Source organism: Mauremys reevesii, linkage group 1 (assembly GCF_016161935.1).
Source record: "Mauremys reevesii isolate NIE-2019 linkage group 1, ASM1616193v1, whole genome shotgun sequence".
In the NCBI taxonomy this organism is placed as follows: domain Eukaryota; kingdom Metazoa; phylum Chordata; order Testudines; family Geoemydidae; genus Mauremys; species Mauremys reevesii.
The window spans coordinates 275,575,116-275,598,927 of record NC_052623.1 but is presented as its reverse complement, the minus strand read 5'-3'; the positions used below and the strand labels follow the sequence as shown (position 1 = coordinate 275,598,927).

The following is a 23,812-nucleotide window of genomic DNA, read 5'->3' as shown; positions in this document are numbered from 1 at the left end:
TGATTTTAGGGGTGCCGAGGAAGCAGGCCCTGACCCTAAATTTTTAAAAGTTATTATACTTTACCTTTAGACAAATGGATCTAACCTGCTTTCGGATGCACATATATCCTTCAATCTGCACTGGTTCATGAGAATAGATCCGATAATTTTAAATGTTTTGTATCAAGTGCATGTCAATATTTAAAAACTGCAACTGACCTCTGTCCTGATGCAGTTGCTATAGGTGATGGTCCATTCGGGGCACGTGGTTCTTCACAAGTACTCATTTCCATTATTACCTTATCCAGGGACTTGAAAAAAAAACACAAAGAAATTTGGTACAAATTTCAATTTACTGCAGTAGATTAATAGATAACTTAGATACCTCATAATTAAAAAGTAGTAAGAACATTAAGTAAAAATCTTTCATAAATATTCTCTGGCCATAGCATTTTCTAGAAAACCTTTAATAGAATACATAACCATTTACATTTTTGGACTTTTGTTTATACAGTGCTTATATCAGATATCATTTTTTGCAACTCTCCTAGACTTTTGCGGTCATATATAAAAACTTTGTATACTTCTTGACTTCTAGTCAGGGAAATAGTCTATTCATCTCACTGTAGTATATTTCTCAAAGGCTGAATTCTGAATGAGTATAAAATGAGGAAGACATTTGATTTTCTCTATACAGTCAGTCTTTCAGTGTGAAGGTTCACATAATATTAGCTTTCATGCCCTTTCAATTTTCTCTATAGTGTTTTTTCTTTTCAGACATTTTTATTGGAAAGTGTTTGAAACCGGTCTATTGTTGAAATGTACCAGTGGCCACTAGATGTTTTATTGATATCTTTAAAAGATTTTGTATCTATAAGAAAATTGACAGAGGTGAATTGTCAATAAATTTGCTATAATGGGTAGTTTTTGAGAATAAAATATTTAAGATTAACAGTCATCTTTGCCATTATTTTTCATTATTGAGGCTGGACTTCTCAAAAAGGAGACTAAAGGAGTGAGGCACTCAAATCCCATTGATATTGAAGGGTATAATAAAATAGCACAATTGCACCTTGCCAAATCATTTAATAAATGATAAAAAAAACAAAAAACACAGTGTGTTATTCCCAGGAAGAGACCATCTAAATGCAGAAGCAGTCTCTTTGCCCCCGATATTAAAAATGGTCATGGTTTAAATTTATAATAACGGCTAAGGAGAATCCCTATTTTTAAAACTTGGTTCCTGCAACCTCTTTCCCTCTGGCCTGGGCTACTGTAACTTTGCCTCCTCTTAAATCCATTCAAAACTTTCCTGCTAAGATTATCTTCTTGGCCCATCGTTCTGACATCACCACACTCATTATAAGTCTCTCCACTTGCTCGCCATTTCCACCACAAATATAAACATCTTGCCCTTAACTTCAGGTTCTTCACAATTTTGCATTGTTGTACCGAATGGCTCTATTATCTCAATCAGCCATTGCCTTCATACTTACATCAGCTTCTATCTCCCACTTGTCCACTTCTCCCATAAACACCTTTGCACTTTTCTTTCATGCTGCCCATTATACATGGAATGCCTTCCCTCCTCCCCCAAAATTCATAAGCTTATTACCTGATTCCTCCTTAAGACTCATTTACTATGATGCCTACAGTGTGCTGCTAGCTGATATGGTGAGCTGAAACTACAGCTAATTGCTCACCTAGCTCAATGAACAACAAACAAACCCTACAAAAACAAAAGAAACGCCTAATGCGCACACAATCATTTTATGAAAAAAGTAAAAACATAATTATCTAACTCAGCCTCCCTGCCCTCTCTGTTTGTTTCACTAATCTCTTAGGCCTTTTCTTAAAATAAGGTAATAAGATCTTTGAAACAGGGACTGCATTTTACTATATGCCTGTACAGTACACAGCACAATGGGGCCCCGACTTGATTGGGCTACTGTAATACAAATAAACAATACAGCTTGACTATGGGCTTTCTCAAATAGATGCTTGATGCCTCCTCCCCGTTCTCCACTAAAAGAGCTGGTAATCATTTTTATTTTAGAACAGAAAACTGCTACATAAAGTCTGTGCAAGAGTCCTCCTTGAAATTATTTTGCTTAACAAGTACAAATAGAAAGGGAAATTTAATCGTGAGCAAAGGCACTTCAATCTTTTAATATGGTGGCAAATGTTTTATTTCCTGAAAGCCTTTGTTTTTAACAAAAGACCATTGAGTTCTGGCAAGCGCACCACTAACTATTCGAGCTATCTAAATCATGTATACAGAGTATGCCAACTAAATGAAGGCTACTTAAGCTCAACCTTGCTTAAACAGGTGAGCCTGCACTCTGACTGATTACCCCTTCAGCTTTTTCCAGGAGAACTAATTCATATCTAAGTAATCAATCAAGCTGGCTGGCTGACAAGCAGAGGCACAAGAAGGAAGTGCCAAGCCAGCCACAGAGAGGCTCAAAATAGGGATACCTCTGTGTCTCTTAGGCCCTGGCGAGAGGGCCAAAAGCTTGGTTAACACTGTAAATAGACTGTTGCATGGGGATCATTGTGAAAAGAATGGAGGGAACGTAAAATAAAAGGACACGGAGAAGGCACAACCACAGGAGTCTGTGCCGTTTCTGAGGGGAGAAGGCAAGAGAGGAGCCTTGCCGAGTGACAATCGCCTTCAATTACACACATGCACCAAAGATAATGCGGTTGTGGTGATGTAATTGAGGGCAGAATTCAGCCAATAGCCTGAAGTGTCCCATGCTGGTGAATACACTGCTTTCTAGAACAACCAGTGAGTTCCTGGTACATTCTATCATTGAATTATTAACTTTTCCTACCAATTCCCATTCACTAACTCTGTTTGCAGGCAACTTATACAAATAATGAATAAGTACCTCTATTAATAAACTCAGATGGAAATTGAATAATGACAACCAGTGACTGTCAGCTAGTCTAGTTCTGGCTTCTCCAACCTCTCCTGAGAGGCTTGTAGAGATGGAGAACTGACAAATGGCAACAATCCAGTTCTATGCATCTCCTAATTTTGTTGGGTTCTGTCTACAATTAAAAACCGGTCTAAAGCCATGGACATGTTTTAACTGTGTTGCAACTGGGTCAGGGGACAACCATGCTGTCACTGAGTCCCAGGGCTAGGTTACAGTCATAGTGTGGAAAGGGCCTTAGAGAATAAAGTCAGACAAGAAGGAGGCAGGAACTTGCAATGAGACTAAAAGACAAAAATCCATATTTCAGGTAAAGCTGAAATAATTAAAAATGATGGAAAAAACAGTTTTTCTAATAGGAATCAAGCAACACCTAGAGACCCTCATCTTTTATAGGATAGCGATACAGTCGCCAGAATGAATACCAGCAGATGGAGATGACAAAACAAAGGACACACTGTACACACCAGCTAAGGTTTAAATTATTTCTAAATAATCTCAGGGAAACTGTAAAGCATTTTTTAAAAAGGAATGTATTTACAACTACTATCTGAAAGCCCATGCTATCGAAAAGGTATTGAGAGTCGGTATGCCAGTGCAATAGTGCCCTTCTAGGCCAACCAGGGCATAGCCCCAGCTCACTCAGCTCAGTGGGTCTGTCAGTCGATTCTGGCTACCCCAGAATCTGGAAAATCCTCTCTGATCTCGGGTCCATCAGGGGGTTGGTAGGAGAACCCAGCCACTCCACTGGGTTCCAGCTCAAAGCCCTCAAGCTGGAAAAGCAGGACCAGGGTTCACAGACTCTGACAGTGGCCTGAGCTCCTTCCTACCTTCCCCTGGGCCTCTGCAGGCTCTTCAACTGCTGGTCTGTTCGTGCCTTGTTGGAGTGTTGTCTCTGGACAGCTCTTTAGCAGTTTGCTGACAGGAGTTCCTTTCTCCAGCCTGCTCACTCCTCCCATGCCCTTATGCTTCCCAGACCTTTTATTCTCCCAGCTGCTGTGAGGCTACCAATTAGCACTGTCCGACAGTACCACTATTAACCCTTTGACTGCTGAGCCCGCGTGGGGTACATATACTGCATGACAGGTATTATTTGCAAAGTCATGTGTAAAAAAAGCTGAAAATGGCTGAAAACAAACTGGATTGTAACAGACCACAAATTCCAGTGATAATTTATGATCGGTGATATTCTAAACAAAAGCAGTTCTTAAGCATGTTTGTAGCTGTTTCCACCACTTCACACTGACTCAACAGACATTCTAGTCTTCAGAGTGATGTCTGAGGTTATTGTGCATGCTGGTTGTGTTGTTCTGTAGGTGGCTGTGTTTATTTGTATATGATTTGTGTTATGCTGGGAGAGGTGTGTGGCTGAGAACTTAAAAATTGGACAGTAAAAGACCACAGAACCCAGTGATGATTCAACCTGGTGCTGTGCTGAACAAAAGTAGTTCTCAACTATGATTGTAGCTGTTTCCATCACTTCACAATGACTCAGATATTTTAGGCTTCAGAATGACATACAGAATGTCATTCCTGGAATCTTATATATCTACATTTTGGGTTGATTTCAGAACTTACCAGACTGATTGGATGAGTTTTCAATTTTGTCCATGGTATCTGAAAGAGAAAACATTATGCTAAAGCAAATCAAAATAAACATCGAAGAAAATGCATAGTAATCAAGATATCTGTTTGTCATTTTTATTTTCTAGATATAAAAATAAAATTTACATTGAACTGCTGGACTTGCATGTGATCTTTTGAAGCTAATATACAAATAATAAATAATTTTATGTGAGAAATATACATCATATAACACACAAAGTCATGTGGCCACAGGGAAAGGTAGCTTAGGAGCTACTGGTGGCAGAAAGGAAAAAGGATCGAAAAAATTAATCTGTCTCTTTAATTCTGTGTTGCCAGACATAAGAAAAGTCCAACTGTTTTTCACATTCCTTCCTTAAAAACAAAACAAAAACCCATATTTGCTATGTTATGATATAAATCATGATAGCTTGCTTTCTCAATTCCCATTCTAGCATGGTCTGGGAAAGAAGACAGTAGTAGGGTTGTGTATCACATCGCTTCCTAGCAAGAGAGACTGAAGGAGCACTGTCCACTGGCTCCAGAGAGTTATGTCCAGTTTTCAGCCAGAGTATGTCACCATAATATATGGCCTCTGAGGGATGGGAAGGGGGGGGGGGGGAGTGATACTACATGAAAGAAAGTGACAGAAAAAGTACAGTAGAACATCAGAGTTACAAATACAAGAGTTACAAACTGACTGGTCAATCACACACCTTATTGGAAATCAGAAGTATGCAATAAAAAGCAAATACTATATAGCATAGCACTGTGTTAAAAATAAACTACTAAAAAATAAAGGAAAAGTTTAAAAAAAAAGATCTGACAAACTGGTTGTGCTTGTTTCATTTAAATTAAGATGGTTAAAAGCAGCATTTTTCTTCTGCATAGCAGTTTCTAAGCTTTATTAAGTCAATGTTCAGTTGTAAACTTTTGAAAGAACAACCATAACGTTTTGTTCAGAATTACAAATATTTCAGAATTATGAACAACATCCATTCCTGAAGTGTTCGTAACTGAGGTTCTACTGTAACACACAAAAGAACAAAGAATAATTAAAGCAGATGGTATGTCATAGCCAAAGGAAACTCCAGTAGCTTTCTCTGCAAAAATATACAATCCCTTGCTCCATTTCAAAGTGCATATGAGGAAAATTCCACTTGGATAAAGAAAAAATAAATTAAATCACTGTTCATTTTCATTGCTTCGGTTATAGTCTTACAAGGGATAACAATTAAGAAAATTTTCTACTATCTAATGCCTCCATCATCTTTTTATGAAACTGTTAAACACCTACAACAAATTTTTAACATTATGAAATTCAGAATTAGCAATTTTCAGACTTCTTGAAAATAAGTTTTAAGAAGGCAGAAAAGACGAAAAAGTGAGAGTCTTTCTTAATTACTGTTTCAACATAATAAAATTCTCACCCTAATAGCTGCTTTATTGCAAAAAACCTTGTTTATAGCAAGCCATGTTGGAAGATCCAGCATGTTCTGAAGCACCTCTTCATCCAACTCTAAATTGGTCAGCTGACCTTCCCCCTTTAATGTGCTCAGATTGATCTTGTCAGGTGACAGGTTTTTGGTGAACCTAAAAGAGAATATGCATTAAAGCTTAAGTTAATGTCACATAAAGCAAATAGTTATCCATGTCATAGCTCATAATCAGCACAGAAATAATCTGAAAAGAACAGACTTCAAAGTACAGTTTGACCTTAAAACTGACATGGTAAAAATGGCCCGGGGGTTTCATTGTTATTTGTCCCTCAAGGACTTCCGTATCAAATCTGCTCATTTACAAGTAAACAAATGTACTCAACAATTAAGATGTGTTCTTTCTGGTTTGTCTGTCATCAGGAATAAAGATTCTGTACTTAGAATTTAGCTAACAATTCTTTTGACGTTGTATGAGCCAGAACAGAATCCAGCTCATTCTCCTTTGAACTGTTTTGGCACTGTAGGGCTAACAGGAGAAAAACTAGTGAAAATGTATTTTTTCCTTAAATAAGCAGATATGACTATGAATAAACTCAGGTGGCAGATCTTTAGAGTAAAAAGGTTTTATTTTTACAAAGTCACTTTTCTAACTTTATTCGCACTTTAAGCTTGACAAAAATCTTGTATAAATTATACTTAAAACATTCATTACTGTTTAATTTCAGAATTTATCAAAAACATATGGTAGAAACTGTTTTGTTCATAGGATTCTAGTGTATTTACAATGTAGCAATTCAAATAGAGGATTATAAATCCTACCATAAGTGCTTTTTTGTCAGAGTATACTTTGAAGTGTCATGATCCAACTACACTGCAAGGTCTTCTATATATTTTTAAAACTGAGAAATCTCAAAGATGACACACATACTGTACATATTACTATTTTATTAAAAGGCACAATAATTTACTTAAATCAGCATAACAGTCCATGTGATTGTGCCAATCAGCGCACAGCCTAGTGATGTATAGCAAAGCCGAGGGGTGCTTGACGAAACTTACCTATCTACCTAAGTTCTTATATCACACGTAGCATATTTTATCCGCTTTGCTGGATCAGGGCCTGAGTGCCTAACTTTCTGCCATGGAAGTTTGATTTCGATTCACAACCTGGACTCTCATTTTACAGCTTCAGATAGTACATCACCATGTCCATTGAATGTGGTTTGGGTCCTCTCAGTAGCAGATTGCCACTTGTCTGTCTTTGCCAGAAGAATGGGGAAAACATTCTAGGAATTACCACTTTGCTGCCATGTCCATGCCAGTTACAGCTCATATGTTTTCTCTGAACTGAGAGAGCCTGGTTCCTAAGAAAACTGTCAGGTTTCTTGTTAAGCTAGGTTTTTATTTTTATTTTTCATGCTTTTTTTCCCCCATCAATCTCCAATTACTGCTGAAAATACCTGGCAGTCACTTTCCCTGTTTGATTGTTACATCATGTTCTGGGGGTATCAAAATTTATAAGCACACTAACCTGCTTAACAAAAACCAAAATGCCCAACACATATTCAACAGTTTAAGTTTCCTATTAAGGACATGGGATATCATAGAATATCAGGGTTGGAAGGGACCTCAGGTGGTCATCTAGTCCAACCACCTGCTCAAAGCAAGAACAATTCCCAACTAAATCATCCCAGCCAGGGCTTTGTCAAGCCTGACCTTAAAAACCTCTAAGGAAGGAGATTCCACCACCTCCCTAGGTAACCAATTCCATTGCTTCACCACCCTCCTAGTGAAAACGTTTTTCCTAATATCCAACCTAAACTTTCCCCACTGCAACTTGAGACCATTACTCCTTGTTCTGTCATCAGGTACCACTGAGAACAGTCTAGATCCATCCTCTTTGGAATCCCCTTTCAGGTAGTTGACAGCAGCTATCAAATCCCCCCTTATTCTTCTCTTCTGCAGACTAAACAATCCCAGTTCCCTCAGCTTCTCCTCATAGGTCATGTGCTCCAGCCCCCTAATCATTTTTGTTGCCCTCCACTGGACTCTTTCCAATTTTTCCACATCCTTCTTGTAGTGTGGGGCCCAAAACTAGACACAGTATTCCAGATGAGGCCTCACCAATGCCGAATAGAGGGGAATGATCACGTCCCTCGATCTGCTGGCAATGCCCCTACTTATACAGCCCAAAATGCCGTTAGCCTTCTTGGCAACAAGGGCACACTGTTGAGTAATATCCAGCTTCTCGTCCACTGTAACCCCTAGGTCCTTTTCTGCAGAACTGCTGCCTAGCCATTCGGTCCCTAGTCTATAGCAGTGCATGGGATTCTTGTGTCCTAAGTGCAGGACTCTGCACTTGTCCTTGTTGAACCTCATCAGATTTCTTTTGGACCAATCCTCTAATTTGCCTAGGTCCCTCTGTATCCTATCCCTACCCTCCAGTGTATCTACCCCTCCTCTCAGTTTAGTGTCATCTGCAAACTTGCTGAGGATGCAGTCCACACCGTCCTCTAGATCATTAATGAAGATACTGAACAAAGCCGGCCCCAGGACCGACCTTTGGGGCACTCCGCTTGATACTGGCTGCCAACTAGACATGGAGCCATTGATCGCTACCCATTGAGCCTGATGATCTAGCCAGTTTTCTATCCACATTATAGTCCATTCATCCAGCCCATACTTCTTTAACTTGCCAGCAAGAATAGTGTGGGAGATCGTATCAAAAGCTTTGCTAAAGTCAAGAAATAACATGTCCACTGCTTTCCCCTCATCCACAGAGCCAGTTATCTCCTCATAGAAGGCAATTAGGTTAGTCAGGCATGACTTGCCCTTGGTGAATCCATGCTGACTGTTCCTGATCACTTTCCTCTCCTCTAAGTGCTTCAGAATTGATTCCTTGAGGAATCCTTGTCCTCTTTGTTATTTTCCACACCCCCATTTTTGTGTAATTTGGGAACTTTATTACTGATGATTTTAAGTTGTCTTCCAGGTCATTGATAAAAGTGTTAAACAGCATAGGGCCAAGAACCAATCTCTGTGGGACCCCACTGGAAACACACCTTGATGATGATTCCAGATTTGCAATTACATTTTGAGACCTATCAGTTAGCTAGGTTTTATTCCATTTAATGTGTGTGTTATATTCATTTTATATCATTCTAATTTTTTAATCAAAATGTCTCGTGTTACCAAGTCAAATGCCTTACAGATGTCTCTGTACATTATATGTTAATACCTTTATCAACTAAACCTGTAATCTCAACCCCCAAAAAATCTCAAGTTAGTTTGACAGAATTCATTTTCTATAAACCCATGTTTATTTGCATTAATTACGTTAGCTTCCTTTAATTCTTTATTAACTGAGTCCCATATCAGCCACTCCATTATCTTGCCTGGGATAGATATCAGACTGAAAGGCCTCTAATTACGCAGGTCGTCCCATTTATACTTTTTAAAAATTGGCACATTAGTTTTTTCTAGTCTTCTGGAACGTCCCCAGTGCTCCAACTGAAACTCATTTAGTTAGAGAGATGGGTTTTGTTTTTTCTTTTTTTAAAGAGAGAGATTGTTTAAAGAGATTTCTTTTCTGAATATGTCAAGTTTTTTATTACCTAGCAACTCCATTTTTTTAAAAATGTAGATAAACCTAGACAAATTGCTTCTGGTTCAATTATAATTTTATTTCTTAGTTACTTAATAACTATCATTAAGAAACAAAATCTGGAGCTACTGTAACAGGTGACCACAATTATTTTCAAGGTTATGAAGAGAAGCTTACTCACCCTGTGCAGTAACTGTGGTTCTTTGAGATGTGTCCCTATGGGTGCTCCGCTCTAGGCATGCTTGCATCCCCTGTGCCTCAGCACAGAGATTTTAGGTAGCAGCGTCCGTTCAGCTTGCACATGCACTGTCCCCGTTACAGTGCTATATAACCCTCGTGCAGGGCATGAAACGGGCGAACTACCCGCAGTTCCTTTTCTGCCACAAAGCTCATTGGAATCAACTTGGAAGCAGAGGGGAGGAGGGCGAGTAGTGGAGCACCCACGGGGAACACACCTCGAAGAACCACAGTTACTGCACAGAGCGAGTAACCGTCTCCTCTTCTTCGAGTAGTGTCCCTATAGATGCTCTACACTACACGACTCTGAAGCAGTACCCCTAGTGAAGGGGTGGGGCTTCAGAGTCAAGTTAAGAATTGAGGATAAGACATTAGAGACAAATATGGTATCGGATACTGAATTGTGAGTAACTGCATAACGTTCAGCAAATGTATGAGCAAATGTCCAGGTCGTGGCTCTACATATTTCTGTGACTGGAACATTTTGGAGGAAGGCTATGTAAGGCTCTGTAAGTGACAAGGAATCTCATGCAGTGAGTTCATACTCTAGAAGAAGGTTGAAAATTCCTCTAATATCCCTGTGAGACCAATAGTGGTAGGAAATGCAGCTCAATATCCATCTAGAGTCTCTTTGGAGATTGAGGATCCCTTAGATCTGTCTCCAATGGAGAGAAATTGTCTGGGAGATTTCTTGAAGGTCTTAGCCCTATCTAAATAAAAGGCTAATGCTCTCCTGACATCAAGTGTGTGAAATGTTGCATCTCTTTTGTCTCGTGACTTTGGAAAGATAACTGGGAGGTGGATTAATTGGTTTATGTGGAAGTCCAAAGATATTTTTGTTAGGAATATGGGGGGTGGTCATAGTGTGACCTTGTCTTTAAAGACTGTAAAAGGGAGGTACACCATTAGAGCCCTTATCTCTTCCACTCTTTGAGAAGAAGTAATAGCTGCTAGAAATGCAGTGTAGAAGGGAGCAGGTGGCCATGAGTTCAAAGGGAGGTCTTGTAATATACCTGAGGATAAAGTTGTGATCCCCTGCCAATGTGGGGCAGCTGATTTTGAGAAAAGGCCACCTAGACCTTTGAGAAAACTTCTTGTTGTGGGATGAGCAAAAAAGAATAACCCTCTATCTTATGATGGAAGGTCATGGCAGCTACAAGGTGCACCTTTATGGAGTTCAGAAATAATCCTGACCTTTTTAGTTCTAGGATATAATCTAGCACAAATGACAATGGGAAGGATGTTGGAGGAATGTGCCTCGAGTCACTCCAGAATTTGAATCTCTTCCACTTTTGGATATGTATGTATATCACAAGTAGTGTGTTTTCTGCGATGTAAAAGCACCACCTTTACATCCTCATTTCTAACCCCTCGAACCACTGACCAGCCATGTCTTGAGCTGGAAAACCTGGAGATTGAGATGATGGACCTGGCCAGCACCCTAGAAGAGGAGATGAGGAACAGGTTGGAGAGTGACTGGCTGGCAAACAGACAGCTAAGTATGGTAGGAGAACCATGTTTGTCTTGACCACGTGGGAACTGCCAGTATAACCCTGGCCTTTTCTCCCTCTATCTTGATCAGGACTTTGGGTATTAGAGGAATTGGTGGAAATGCATACAAGAGACATCTGTTGCATTGCAGGAGAAAGTTATCTCCAGGAGAGTGGTGACCCTAACTGGCCCTGGAGCAGAACTAGGAGCATATCTTGGTTTTGACTGTTGCAAATACATCTCTTTGGGACGCTCCAGCATAGAAATGTGTGGTGGAGAATGGAGGGGTCTATTTCCCATTCATAATCCTGGGAGAAGTGTTTGCAGAGAGTATCTGCCACGGTGTTTTGTATACCCAGAAGGTAAAACTGCTGAGATGTTGATGTGGTGACGAATGCACCAATTCCAGAATTTCACTGCTTTGGCACAGAAGGAAGGTGATGTCTCTCCTCTCTGGTGGTTTATATAATATATAGATGAGAGGTTATCCATTATGTTCTTTATATGCTTGCCCCTGGTCAGGGGGAGGAAATGCGTGCAATCGTTTCTGACTGCTCTGAGTTCCAGCAAATTGATATGTAGAGTGGACTCGAGTGGAGATCACCTGCATTGAATAACGTGGATGCTCAGGTGGGCTCCCCATCCCAATAAGAATGCACCCAATGTTAATACCAATGTTGCGGGGGGCTGAGAAAAGGGAACCCCTGAACGATCATTGTGAGGGTCTTTTCACCAGTTGAGGGACTTTTTGACTATCAAGGGCATTGAGAGAAGTTTATTTAAGCTAGGTTTGCTTGATAAGTAGACTGTTCTGAGCCACTCTGCAGCGCATGTAAAGTCTCATGTGATTTATTACAAAGGTGCTCACAGTCACGTGCTCCAGTAGCTGGAGACAGTTTCTGGCCGTTGTGTGAGGGCCGATCTTGACAGTCCAGGTCAAATTTACCACAGTGTTGAACCTGTGTGAGGGGAGGAATGCTTTGGAGTTAATGTGGACATTCAATTGTAGTCCCAGTCAGAGGAATAGGTCCATGGCCTTGTGTGTGCCCATCAAACCCTCACCGAAAGAGTATGCTTTAAGCAGGCAATTGGCTAAATATGGGAAGAGCATAATTCATTCTTTGTTTGCAAAGATGTGCCACTACCACAGAAAGGACCTTTGAGTATGCTCTGGGAATGGATGATAGATCGAATGGGAGCGCCTTGTATTGAAAGTGATCCTGATTCAGAATGAACAGTAACCTTCTGCAGGTTGAGTGGATCACAATATCGAAGTAAGCATCCTATAGATCAGTGGTAAGCTGCAGGGATGTGCTGGCCGCTGCTTCCCGCAGCTCCCATTGGCTGGGAACGGCGAACTGCGGCCTCTGAGAGCTGCAGAGAGCCGTACCTACAGATGGTCAACATCAGCGAAATGTCTCGCGGCTAGCATTCAGATTACCCTGATGGGCCACATGCGGTTGCCCACCACTGCTGTAGATCTAGGGCCCAGAACCAGTCCCCTGGGTCCAGAGATGGAATTATTGCTACGTGAGTTACCAATTTGAATTGCTGAATCTTTACAAATTTGTCCAGTGATCTTAGATCTAGAATGGGTCTCCAACTGCTGTTCTTTTTCATTATCATGAAATACTTGGAGTAGAATCCACTCCGTGCTATGTGGGAACAGGTTCTATAGAACCCAGCTTCAGTAGAGAGTTGTTTTCCTGTCATAGAAGGTGCTTGTGAGATGGTCCCTGAAGAGGGACAGGGAGCAGGGTGGAAAGGGAGGTAAAATGGATAGAATAGCCTATAGAATGAGCTACAACACTCACTTGTCCGTAATGATGTGTTCCGAGTTTTGACGAAAAAGAGCAAGATAGTCGCCAAAGCAAAGGAGACATGCAGTCTGTTGCAGCAGGTAAGAATGGGGGTGGTAACTTAAGCCCTCAACCAACCCATCAAAACTGATGTTTAGATGTAGAGAGTTGTAGATTTTGGAGGTTAGAGGAGGTCTGGAGAGAATGCCAGGTGCTTTGCATAATTCATCAATTTAAACTTCACCTTTCAGATTGAATAAGGAGACTGCCCAAGTGGAGTGAGCCTGGATCACATCTGGGCATCTGAGTCTCATCTACTCTGAAGACCTGCTGAATACATGATCTGATGCATTTGGCCAGATAGACCAAAACATACCCTTTTTTAAATCCCTCAGATAGAACAAATGACAAGTCCACTCTACACAAATGTTCAGTGCTGTCTAAACAAATCTTAAGGGCCCATATCAAATCAAAGATGTGCCACACCTTTTCCTTCGTCCCTTGTGACTGTGCACTGAAACTCCGGAGAGAGAGTGGTCCAGGGGAGGTGCAACAATTTGTAGAGTCGGGGTGCTGAGAGCAATTGCACCAAACTGTAAAACCTTGTATACAAGGGAAAACCCTCATTTTACGCCCCGGTGTCCTGGGCATCTCAGCTGCACAAGGAGCCTCCTTCAGCCCTGCTGTCAGCACTGCCCTGACCCTAACCCCACTCCTATCCTTCACAGCTGGGGGGAAAAAAAACCCTTTAAAATGAAGTTGTTTACATTAGAAAAAAATAAAAAAATAAATTCTACTTAGTTTAGGCCTTAGCATTGGTTGTCATTATTTCAAGTTTAATTTTAAATAGGCATATTTTTTTAAAAAAGAAAAATTTATTTAATTTAATTGAAAAATCCAATTTACATTTAAAAAATCTACCCTACAGAAAACTGATCAGGAAGAGTGGCAGCAATGGACATGTGTGTCAGGGTAGTTGGTACACCATGGCACATTTATGTGCTTTGGGTATAGTAAGACTTCCTGGTTCTCATTACGTTCATGTACAGTTGGGAAAGTCTACAGACAATGGAAAGAAAATTCCATTCCCCAGAGGAACAGGGGTTGATAAAGTTCAAATGTTGGCAGGTCTTTGGAGGCCAATTTATTAATAAATGTATCACATATTGTCATGCAACATACATTTATTATATGAATGTCAATAAGGGTAAATGCCTTTGAGATGGCCACCATCTTGGCCAACTCCAAGGACTGAACAGGGAACCTCTAGAACTGAAAGCTAACTCAAGATGTTGAAAATCCTAAGGGCCAAGTTCTGTAGCCATGAGCTGTAACAGAGACACATTCTCTGGGAACAGGGTACAGAGATAGAGAAATAAAACACACTCACCGGTGGGTTACACTGGACAGAAGGTAGCTTGTCTCAAGAGTTTAATGCCCACAACAGTTTGAATTCCAGTTGAGTCTCACTTATGATGGCTGCCATCCTAACATGCCAGAGATTGAACTGGGCACCTCCACAGCTAAAAGTATGTGTCCCTCCATCCCAGAGCCATAAGAGAACCGTATCTGCTCTGAATCAGGTGCTCAGGTGGATACGTAACATATGCTAGCCAGTGGGTTACACCTCCATGATTTTCCTTTAAAATAACTTGTGCTTCAATTTTGCACACACTGGATGAAGCCTGTCCCCACTGAAGTCAATTGCAAAACATTGATGTCAATGGGACCATAGTTTCATCCTTTGCTTCTACATTCAAAGAAACTGACCCCTTTCAAATAATCGCTTCCATTTCAATTACCACACACCAGGCCTCCGTGTAGATTGCTGCTTCAACTTACTTTCTGGAGACATAACTAATCCAAACTGCCCTCAGATTTACATCCTAGCATAAGGAGTCCTGTCCCCATGCTTAATATATTCTGACTTCCCTCCCATATCTTTTGGCTTCGGTGCAAATATCAATTCCTCCATTACAACAAATCCCACTTCTCCATGTAATATTTGTAGAATGGTTTGTATTTGAAAAACGATGTTGGTTCTCCTTCAGATACAAATAGATAGAGCAGAAACAGCTGCTGTTACCAATGGCTATAATCTAATTGTCACATTGCAGATCTCCAAGACACCAGCCAGTGCCTGCACACGAATGAGGCACTTACACTACAAGAATGGGAATCACTTTTCAAAAATATAAAACACTGTTCAATCTACTTCTTTTTCTGTTTCGTTTAATGTGAAGTCCTCACAGAAGCATATTCATTGTCCTTCCTATCCCACAATAATCTTTTCACAGCTCACTTATGAAAGCCTGGAAATTGTTAGAGATGTTATCAAATCCATCTGGGCTGTTACAAATATAGTAGTCCTATAGATAAGGAACTTAATGAACACAATGACTACAGGACACTATGAACATTAAGTTTCTCCTATATACAAAAACAGATACCTTACCAAACTTATATAATTTATGTAATTTCTGTAATACAGCTAGCACATTTGAGCACTGCAAAAATAATAAACTGATCACATTTTTGACAATTGGACTGTACTTGAAGGCTTATTAACTTCTGCTCAAAATATAACATTCCTGAACTCAAGCTAAGAGACAATTTCACACAGAAAAGGATTGATAGTGGGGAAAGTCTGAAGAATTTAAAATTATGAAATAATAAGATAACAGTGAAGCACTGGCTTTTTCTGCAAATAGCAAGCTTGTCTGTGACTTACTGGAGAAGTAGTAGCTGAAAGCCTGTGCTATTGTACAGGTGTAATTCGTAAAACCGTGTATAAAAACTTGAAAATGGCTGAGAACTTAAAAATTGGATGGTAACAGATCACAAATGCAAGTGATGATTGAATCTGGTGATATTCTAAACAAAGAGAGCACTCACCAACACTTGCATATTTTTCCATCTCTTCGCACTGACTCTACAGATATAATAGAACATAAGAAGGGCCGTACCGGGTCAGACCAAAGGTCCATCTAGCCCAGTATCCTGTCTACTGACAGTGGCCAATGCCAGGTCCACTCCCTCTGGGGCACCTAACAGGCAATGATCAAGTGATCTCTCTCCTGCCATCCGTCTCCACCCTCTGACAAACAGAGGCTAGGGACACCATTCCTTACCCATCCTGGCTAATAGCCATTAATGGACTTAACCTCCATGAATTTATCCAGTTCTCTTTTAAATGCTGTTATAGTCCTAATCTTCACAACCTCCTCAGGTAAGGAGTTCCACTAGTTGAATGTGTGCTGCGTAAAGAAGAACTTCCTTGTATTTGTTTTAAACCTGCTGCTTCATAGTGACAAGCCTGGAATCTTATTACATAAAGATGCCTCTGGCAGGATGGATGTTTTTCTTCCCTGACACACTTTTATCTTGTGTATGCAGTAGGTTTGAGGTTTTTCCACCCTTATTTCTTTTCTCCTCCTTCCTGGTTCCCACACCATGTGTCCAAGTTTCATTATTGCCAACCCTAAGTATTCAAAAATAATGCAACAGCCCTGCTGCCCCAAAATCACAAGTTATTAAGAAATAGTAAATTTGTGGAGGTTTGTTTACCTACTGGATTTTGAACCTTTAGGACAGTGGGTCTCAATCTGGGATATACATACCCCTAGGGGTACGCAAAGGTCTTCCAGGGGGTACATCAACTCATCTAGATATTTGTTTAGTTTTACAACAGGCTACATAAAAAGCATGAGCAAAATCAGTACAAACTAAAATTTCACATAAACAAGTTATTGTCTATACCAGGAGTCGGCAACTTACGCGAGCCAATTTTGCCTGGCACGCAGCTTCCAGCCGCGGTCCTGGCCGCCAGCCCTGCTCAGCGCGGCCAGCCGCCGGGACCCCAGACCAGCGGCCAGCGCGCCCCTTGGCTCCCCCCTCACTGCACTCAGGTTCTGCGGCTCCCGGGAGTGTGAGCCGCCAGGGCACAGGGCCCTTAGCCTGCTGCGGAAGGGGCGGCGGAGGCAGCTCATACTCTCGGGAGCTGCAGAGCCCAAGCGCAGCGAAGGGGGAGTTGGGGGGTGCATGAGGCCCGCCACCTGCATGCATCCACTGCAGAAGCCCCCCCCCGGGGGGGGGCCACCAGGCCACAGCCCGGGTAGGCATCCCCCCCCCCGGCTCCTCCCTCACCGCGCTCGGGTTCTGCGGCTCCCGGAAGTGTGAGCCACCGCCACCGCTGCCCCTCCCGCAGCTCCCCCCGTCCCACTGCCTCAGCACTCCATGTGGAGTTTTGCCTCCACATGGAGCCAGTGTCTCACCTACATGGGCCTGGTAAGGGGAGTCCCAGGGGGCAGTCAGAGAGCAGGGGGAGGGCTGGATGGGTTGGGAGTTCTGGAAGTCCTGTTAGGGGGTGGGAAGCGGTTGAATGGGGCGTGGGAGTCCCCGGGGGTCTGTCTGGGGGTGGGGGTGTTCATAAGGGTTGGGGCAGTCAGGGGTCAGGTAGGGGGTAGGATCCTAGGGGGGCAGTTATGGTGGGAGAGTCTCAGGAGGGGACAGTCAGGGGATAAGGAGCAGGGAGGCTTAGGTAGGGGGTGGGGTTCCGGGGGGGCAGTTAGGGGCAGAGGTTCAAGGAGGGAGCAGTCAGGGGACAAGGAGCAGGGGTGGGTTGGGGGTTCTGACCGGAGCAAGTGGGGGGTGGGAAGAGGGAGGGAGGGAGTGGATGGGGGTTAGGGCAGGGCTCTCCCCTCTTTTTTGACTGTTGAAATATGGTAACCCTAGGCGAGGGGGGAGCCAGAGGGCGCATGGGGGATGGCGGGCCGCCACCTGGGCAGGAGAGGCGGGGGGGCACAGCTGCTCCCCACTAACGGTGCCACTGCTGCCTTTGTAGGGCTGCTGCCCCGCTGCACCACGCCGGCTCCTCCATGGCTGGGGCTCACTGCTGCCACAAGCAGGACGCTCTGGCTCTCTGGTGCCTCTGGAAGGTGGGTCCTCCCTGCCGAGCTGCTGCAGCGGCCCAAGCCCGGCAAAGCCAGTGAGTAGACTCAGGGAAGGGGCCACCTGGGTGGGGTTGGGAGGGCTCGCAGGGGGGCCGTGCACCCTCCAGGAGAGTCCAGGGGAGGGGGGAACCTGGTCTGGGGAGCAGCCCCTGGGCACGGCTGGCCCCTGGGGTCTATAAAGGCTCATTGGGATTTGCCCCTCAATGAACTGATGTGCAAGGAGGAAGTTTCACCTAGGTGGCAAAATATCCTTGCATCAGCCCTGCCCCAGGGGGTGCGTGCACCCCAGGTTAAGAACCACTGCACTAAACTGATAAGATCTGTAGTTTAATTTAATTTTAAATGAAGCTTCTTAAACATTTTTAAAAACTTGTTTACTTTACATACAACAATAGTTTAGACTTATAGAGAGAAACCTTCTAAAAACGTTAAAATGTATTACTGGCACGTGAAACCTTAAATTAGAGTGAATAAATGAAGACTCGGCACACCACTTCTGAAAGGTTGCCGACCCCTGCTCTATATTACATGCTAAAATAGAAGTATAATTTATATTCCCATTGATTTATTTTATAATTATATGGTAAAAATGAGACTAGAAGCAATTTTTCAGTAATAGTGTGCTGGGACACTTTTGTATTTTTATGTCTGATTTTGTAAGCAAGTAGTTTTTAAGTTAGGTGAAACTTTGGGTACGCAAGACAAATCAGACTTGTGAAAGACGTACAATAGTCTGGAAAGGATGAGAGCCACTGCTTTACGGTTCCCACTTTCAGGCTTTTCTCCATAGCTATGAAGACCAGGAACTTTTTTTTGTTTGTTTGTTTAAATGAAAGCCAAGATTCTCATGTAACCAGAAGATTCTAAGAGCTGGGGCTTTAAAAGAACCCCAACAAAAATTGTGAGACTCACAATAAAATCCTAAGTGTTGGCAACGCTAGTTCTCCCCTTCTCTGCCTATCATGATGAAGACAGTGCTGAAGTGATTCAGATGGATACAGCAGTATCTGAGGAAGATGGGCTGTGTATAGATTCTGGACTACACCTGTGTAAGTAAATAATTTTTTGGTGCGCTGACCAAAAAAAACAGACAAAAATCATTTTGTATTGAATGAAATGTTTTGTTTGACCCTAAATGCTTCATTTTACTTTCAGGGCATTTTAAGTTTTTTTTAATTATTATTTACTTATTAAAAGCAAAGGAAATACGGAAATGCCAGTCACAAAACCAGACGAGAGGGAAGAAACTGGTGGTGGTGGTGGTGCTGCTGCTGCTGCCCCTACATCCTATAGCCCTGAGATGCAGAAGACCCAGATTCAAGTTCCCACTTTGCCAGCAGGGATTTGAACTTGGCTGTCTGTCACAGAACAGAGTGAACAGGGTCCAAAGCACCTGTAATTTATTACCTGCCACCCAAATGGGCTTAAGGGAAGGCATCTGGGCCTTATAACTGGGGAGACAGCAGCATGAAACATGAAAGGAAGCTGTGGCTTAAGGTACACCTACACATATAACAGTGTGTACAGCTCAGATGCTGCATGCCCAGCTAACCCTGGTATAAACAGCAGTGTAGACAATGAGACGCAGTTTAGGCAAGTAGAGCAGCGTGCCCTATACTCCTGAATCCCCATGTTATATACCCTATATGGCTCTCTACAGACCCACACAGTACCTCTCACGTTTACACTGCTATTTTTAGCAGAACAGTGTTCCACTGCCTCCCTGCATTGCTGGAGGTGCTTTCACTGTGGCCTTTAGCTACACATTAGTGTCTAGTCTGGACACAGCCAGCATTTCACCATAGCATGAAGCTACATGTGCAGTGCCTGTACTCTACACGCCCTCACAAGCACAGACATAGCCAAAGCAGAAGGATGCAGGAGAGTCTGAGACACCAGAGGAATGAGACTCCAGCCACGTTGGGCTAGGACTGGCCTGCAAAAAGCAGGAGAGAACCAAAGTGAAGCTGGAAGGCTCGGATCACCTCCAGGGAAAAGAGGAAAAGCCCCAGGACTGACTGAGGTACTAGGGACAAAAGACTATAAGTGGGAAGGCCTGGGAGTGGCTTAGGAGAGACAAGCATTCTCTTCTGAGAGAAGCCCCAGGACTGAGTGTTATTTTTGAATTATATATAAATAAATAAGACAAACAGAAGTATTATTTTAAGGATTCAGGAATAGTGGAGTCTATTTATGGAGCCCTGAAGATGGGAAACAGAGGTGGTGCTTGAGAGGTGGGCCAACTGTTACAGTCTTCCATGTTGCAGGTCAATGCCCTAACTACTAGGCTATAGGGTATTCTGAGTAGAGTGTCTCTCAACCTCTCCAGCTGAAACTATTCCATTATGTATAAATAATTAAATATTCATTGGGTCATTTTTTCTGTCTGGCCCATAGCCTGGTGGTTAGCACACTCACCTGGGCTCCAGTCCCTGCTGCCATACATATTTAATTTATACAGCGTGAAACAGCTTCAACAGAACAGACAGAGAGCCCTAACCCAGAATACCCCAAAGCTCAGTGGTCAGTGCACTCACCAACAACATGAGACCCCCAAGCTCAAATTCCTTCTCTAAATCAGGCATGTTATGGGCTTGAACCCATGTCTCCCACATCTCAAGTATCTAACCTTTGGGCTACAGAATGTAAGGGGGCACCACCACCTCCTCGACTTTTTAGGAAGGCACCCAAGTACCCTTGTGAATCTATCCTGAATTTTTGGGGGGCAGGGGAAGGGAGGGGTAAGAGAGGTGTGCTGAAATTCTTAAGCAAATTTGTGTCAAATTCACAAATAGTTTTGGTGGATCCAATACTGCATTTTTTTGATGAATGAACTATTTGGCTAAAAAAAATTTGCCCAGCTGTATTCGAGATTCATCTCTTCTTCTCTTTCACTGATGAAAAATTCTAGCTTCTTGTGATTCTACACTGAAAAATAAAAGGCATGCGTTTGAGCGTGAGCATGTGTTCCCTCTAAACTGCTGCCATTCTTTCACTGTAATTAAGCAACTAGGACTTTCTGTTTCACTATGGTTTCCATTATACATTCTCTTCAGGTCCTTAAAGCATGACAGTTTCAAATAAATTCACTTTTGGAGGAAGTGGGGAGGCAGTCTCCCCATATACGGCATGACACCAGAGGTGGGCAAACTACGGCCTGCGGGGCAGACTGCCCTGCCGGGCCCCTAAGCTCCTGGCCCAGGAGGCTACCTCCGGTCCCTCCCCTGCTGTTCCCCCTTCCCTGCAGCCTCAGCTCGCTCATTCTGCCACCAGCGATCTTTCTTTGAAACCTAGACGCATAACAAACTACTGCTTTTCACACAAAAGGCATCCAACTAGTAACTTACAGTTTTCTCCCCAAAACAAACTATAAAAAAAATGTATAACCACCTCTAACATTTATTTTAAAAAGGTGGGGAAGGGGGTATTACCTGAGGGCAAGAAATTCAGGCAAAAGGCCCCTATTCCTGGTGAAAGCAAGTGGTCAGTTCCCATGGTTTCTTAGGAGCTTCTGGCACTCATTTTGGTAGTAAGGATATTCACAGCAAATCAATCTCCACCACAGCAAGCAGGGATCGCTGCAGGGAATGGGACACAGGGGACACACAAGGGAGCGAGTTTAAAGGGGGAAGAGGAATGATACAATAATGAGAGACTTTTAAATAAAGAGAACAATAAGTATGGCGTTCTACATTATGACATTCTGTAAAATGAAATGACAAATTTGTATAAAGTGTAAAGGAAGGACGGTCATGAGAAGATCCATCACTGTACTGATGCTACACAGTTTCAACTACATTTAAACAAACAGCTGATGTAGAATTTAAAAAATGCAGACGCTATGTGTGACATTACCCAGGGTACAATCTGGATGGCTGATCAGCTGTGTCCCCTCAATTCTCTAACCTGGGATGCCTTTTACACTGCTTCACTGGGAGAGCAACCACTCCTGGTCTGTCTCGCACAGCCTCCAGCATGTAAATCACCCCCAGCTACACTGTATGAGTGCTATAGCTAGCTAGCCAGCTACCCATTAATTATATTGAAGAGAGACACCAGCAAATTCCCAGTCCCAGACTTGTCCCCAGAAATGTGAGTCTTGTACTGGTCAGTACCCTCCTTGACAATACAAGCTCATAGAAAGTCTGTCATTTCATTAATAGAAAATGATATGCACAAATCTAGTTATCTCAAGTGAAGTTTCCCAAACACTTCAATCCAAACACATGCTGGTTTAGATAAAACAAGTGTATTAACTACAGAAAGACAGATTTTAAATTACAAGAAAGTCATAAAAGTCAGAATTGGTTACAAAAAAATAAAAGGTAAAACTCAAATACCTAACTTAACAAGTCAAGTGAATTTAAAGCAAAAAGATTTCTCTCTAGAGGCTGGGTCTGTAGTGTGGCCTGGGAGAGAAGGTGGGTGAGAGAAGGTCCAGATCAGCTCTCCACCCCACACAGAGGGCTGAGGGAGCTCCATCCCCATGTGGTGCCAAGATCTCTTCCTCCCAGCCCTCCCCCTCTATAGTTTCTCTAGTACCTCTCAGGCATTCCCAATAGCGTATGTTGCTAGGTTGCAGCATCATGGTCCAGCCTTAGAGTGCTCATTCAGTTTTTATTGTTACATTCTGCAACATTTTCCTGAGGAACACAAATGAGAGACGGGAAATGGCAATCTTTAAATTTATATCATAGCAAAAGCTGAATCGAATGTTATGGGTCAAAGAAAAGGCATTTGTGTAGCCGGAGGGTTATTCTCCTACCAAATATCAAAGATCTGCTGCAAAAGCTTCTCAAAGAAAATAACAATTTTGTAAAAATGGAAAGTGCTAAGCAAGCTAAATATAGCTAGAAGTCACTACCAGCTTCCTCTATAATACATGAAACAATAAAATCTAGGGGCTCAATTCTGACCGAACATTTGGATATGGATTTATATTATAAAACCAACTACTATGCACACAGCTGATTTTAGGCATGCCTTAATGTAAAATACAAAGATTGTGGTTCTATTTCTCCTTTCCTGGTGCATAAAATTTAACACATCACTAACAGGAGATATAATATTGTATTATGAAAAGAATAAACCTCTACTGTATACAGGAACTTAGAGCTTCTGAACTACTTCTGAACTTCTGATCTTTACATATGGAACAACCATGTCTTGAGGAAAATGACGGGGTTGATCTTACGATATGTTGAACTCCATCAGCTCCTACTGAAGAAGCCAAGCACCACAGAGGGTCAGGCCCTAAATGAAGGCCTGCAATATCATGTATGCTCATGGTTAATGAGCTGATTCTGCACAAATGATATCTTGGTATTCCATTTCCATTCTCAAAGTGTTCTATTATGTTCAGGTCATAACACGATTTCTCAAACAATAATCATCAATGCAATTATAAAAATCAGAAAAAAATAAAGTTGTATCATTTCTGCTTCGTACATCACAACTAATCTTTAAGGAGTAGACAGAGCCAAGATTTTGCATCAGAGTTTAGCTAACAAATCTGTTGTTGATGCATATGGCACAAGAGAATTCAGCTGTCATCCAGAGCTGTATTTGTTTTTCCTTTTTTTATTTTGCTGTTTATTACTATTGGCAGCAGTAAACGCATATTCTGTAAATCATATATGACTTGAAAGACACATAAGGAGCAACTAAGAAGAGTAATAAAGGCTATCTTTCCAGAGCAGTTTTTCTAAAAATAAACACACACACTGAAGGGCTGCCAATGTTGTGCATCACCACAGATTCTGACTACAGAGTGAAACTTTTTGGT

The 23,812-nt window shown here is 42.1% G+C and overlaps 1 protein-coding gene across 8 annotated transcripts in view; it reads right to left on the bottom strand.

Moving 5' to 3' along the window:
* The window catches only part of UHRF1BP1L (UHRF1 binding protein 1 like), an 89,215-nt gene that overhangs the window by 41,884 nt on the left and 23,519 nt on the right, over window positions 1–23,812 (bottom strand). For 5 of the 8 annotated variants that reach the window (XM_039494751.1, XM_039494734.1, XM_039494761.1 and 2 more), the window contains 3 exons: window positions 5,936–6,098; window positions 4,500–4,538; window positions 199–290 (listed from right to left, as the gene is read on the bottom strand). In XM_039494751.1, coding sequence (XP_039350685.1) covers window positions 199–290; window positions 4,500–4,538; window positions 5,936–5,998 — 194 coding nt within the window. In that variant the 5' untranslated portion in view covers window positions 5,999–6,098. Of the gene's footprint in view, window positions 1–198; window positions 291–4,499; window positions 4,539–5,935; window positions 6,099–21,458; window positions 21,606–22,569; window positions 22,671–23,812 lie in introns of those variants that run through there. The other 3 variants (XM_039494725.1, XM_039494744.1, XM_039494716.1) reach the window with 3 other exon arrangements.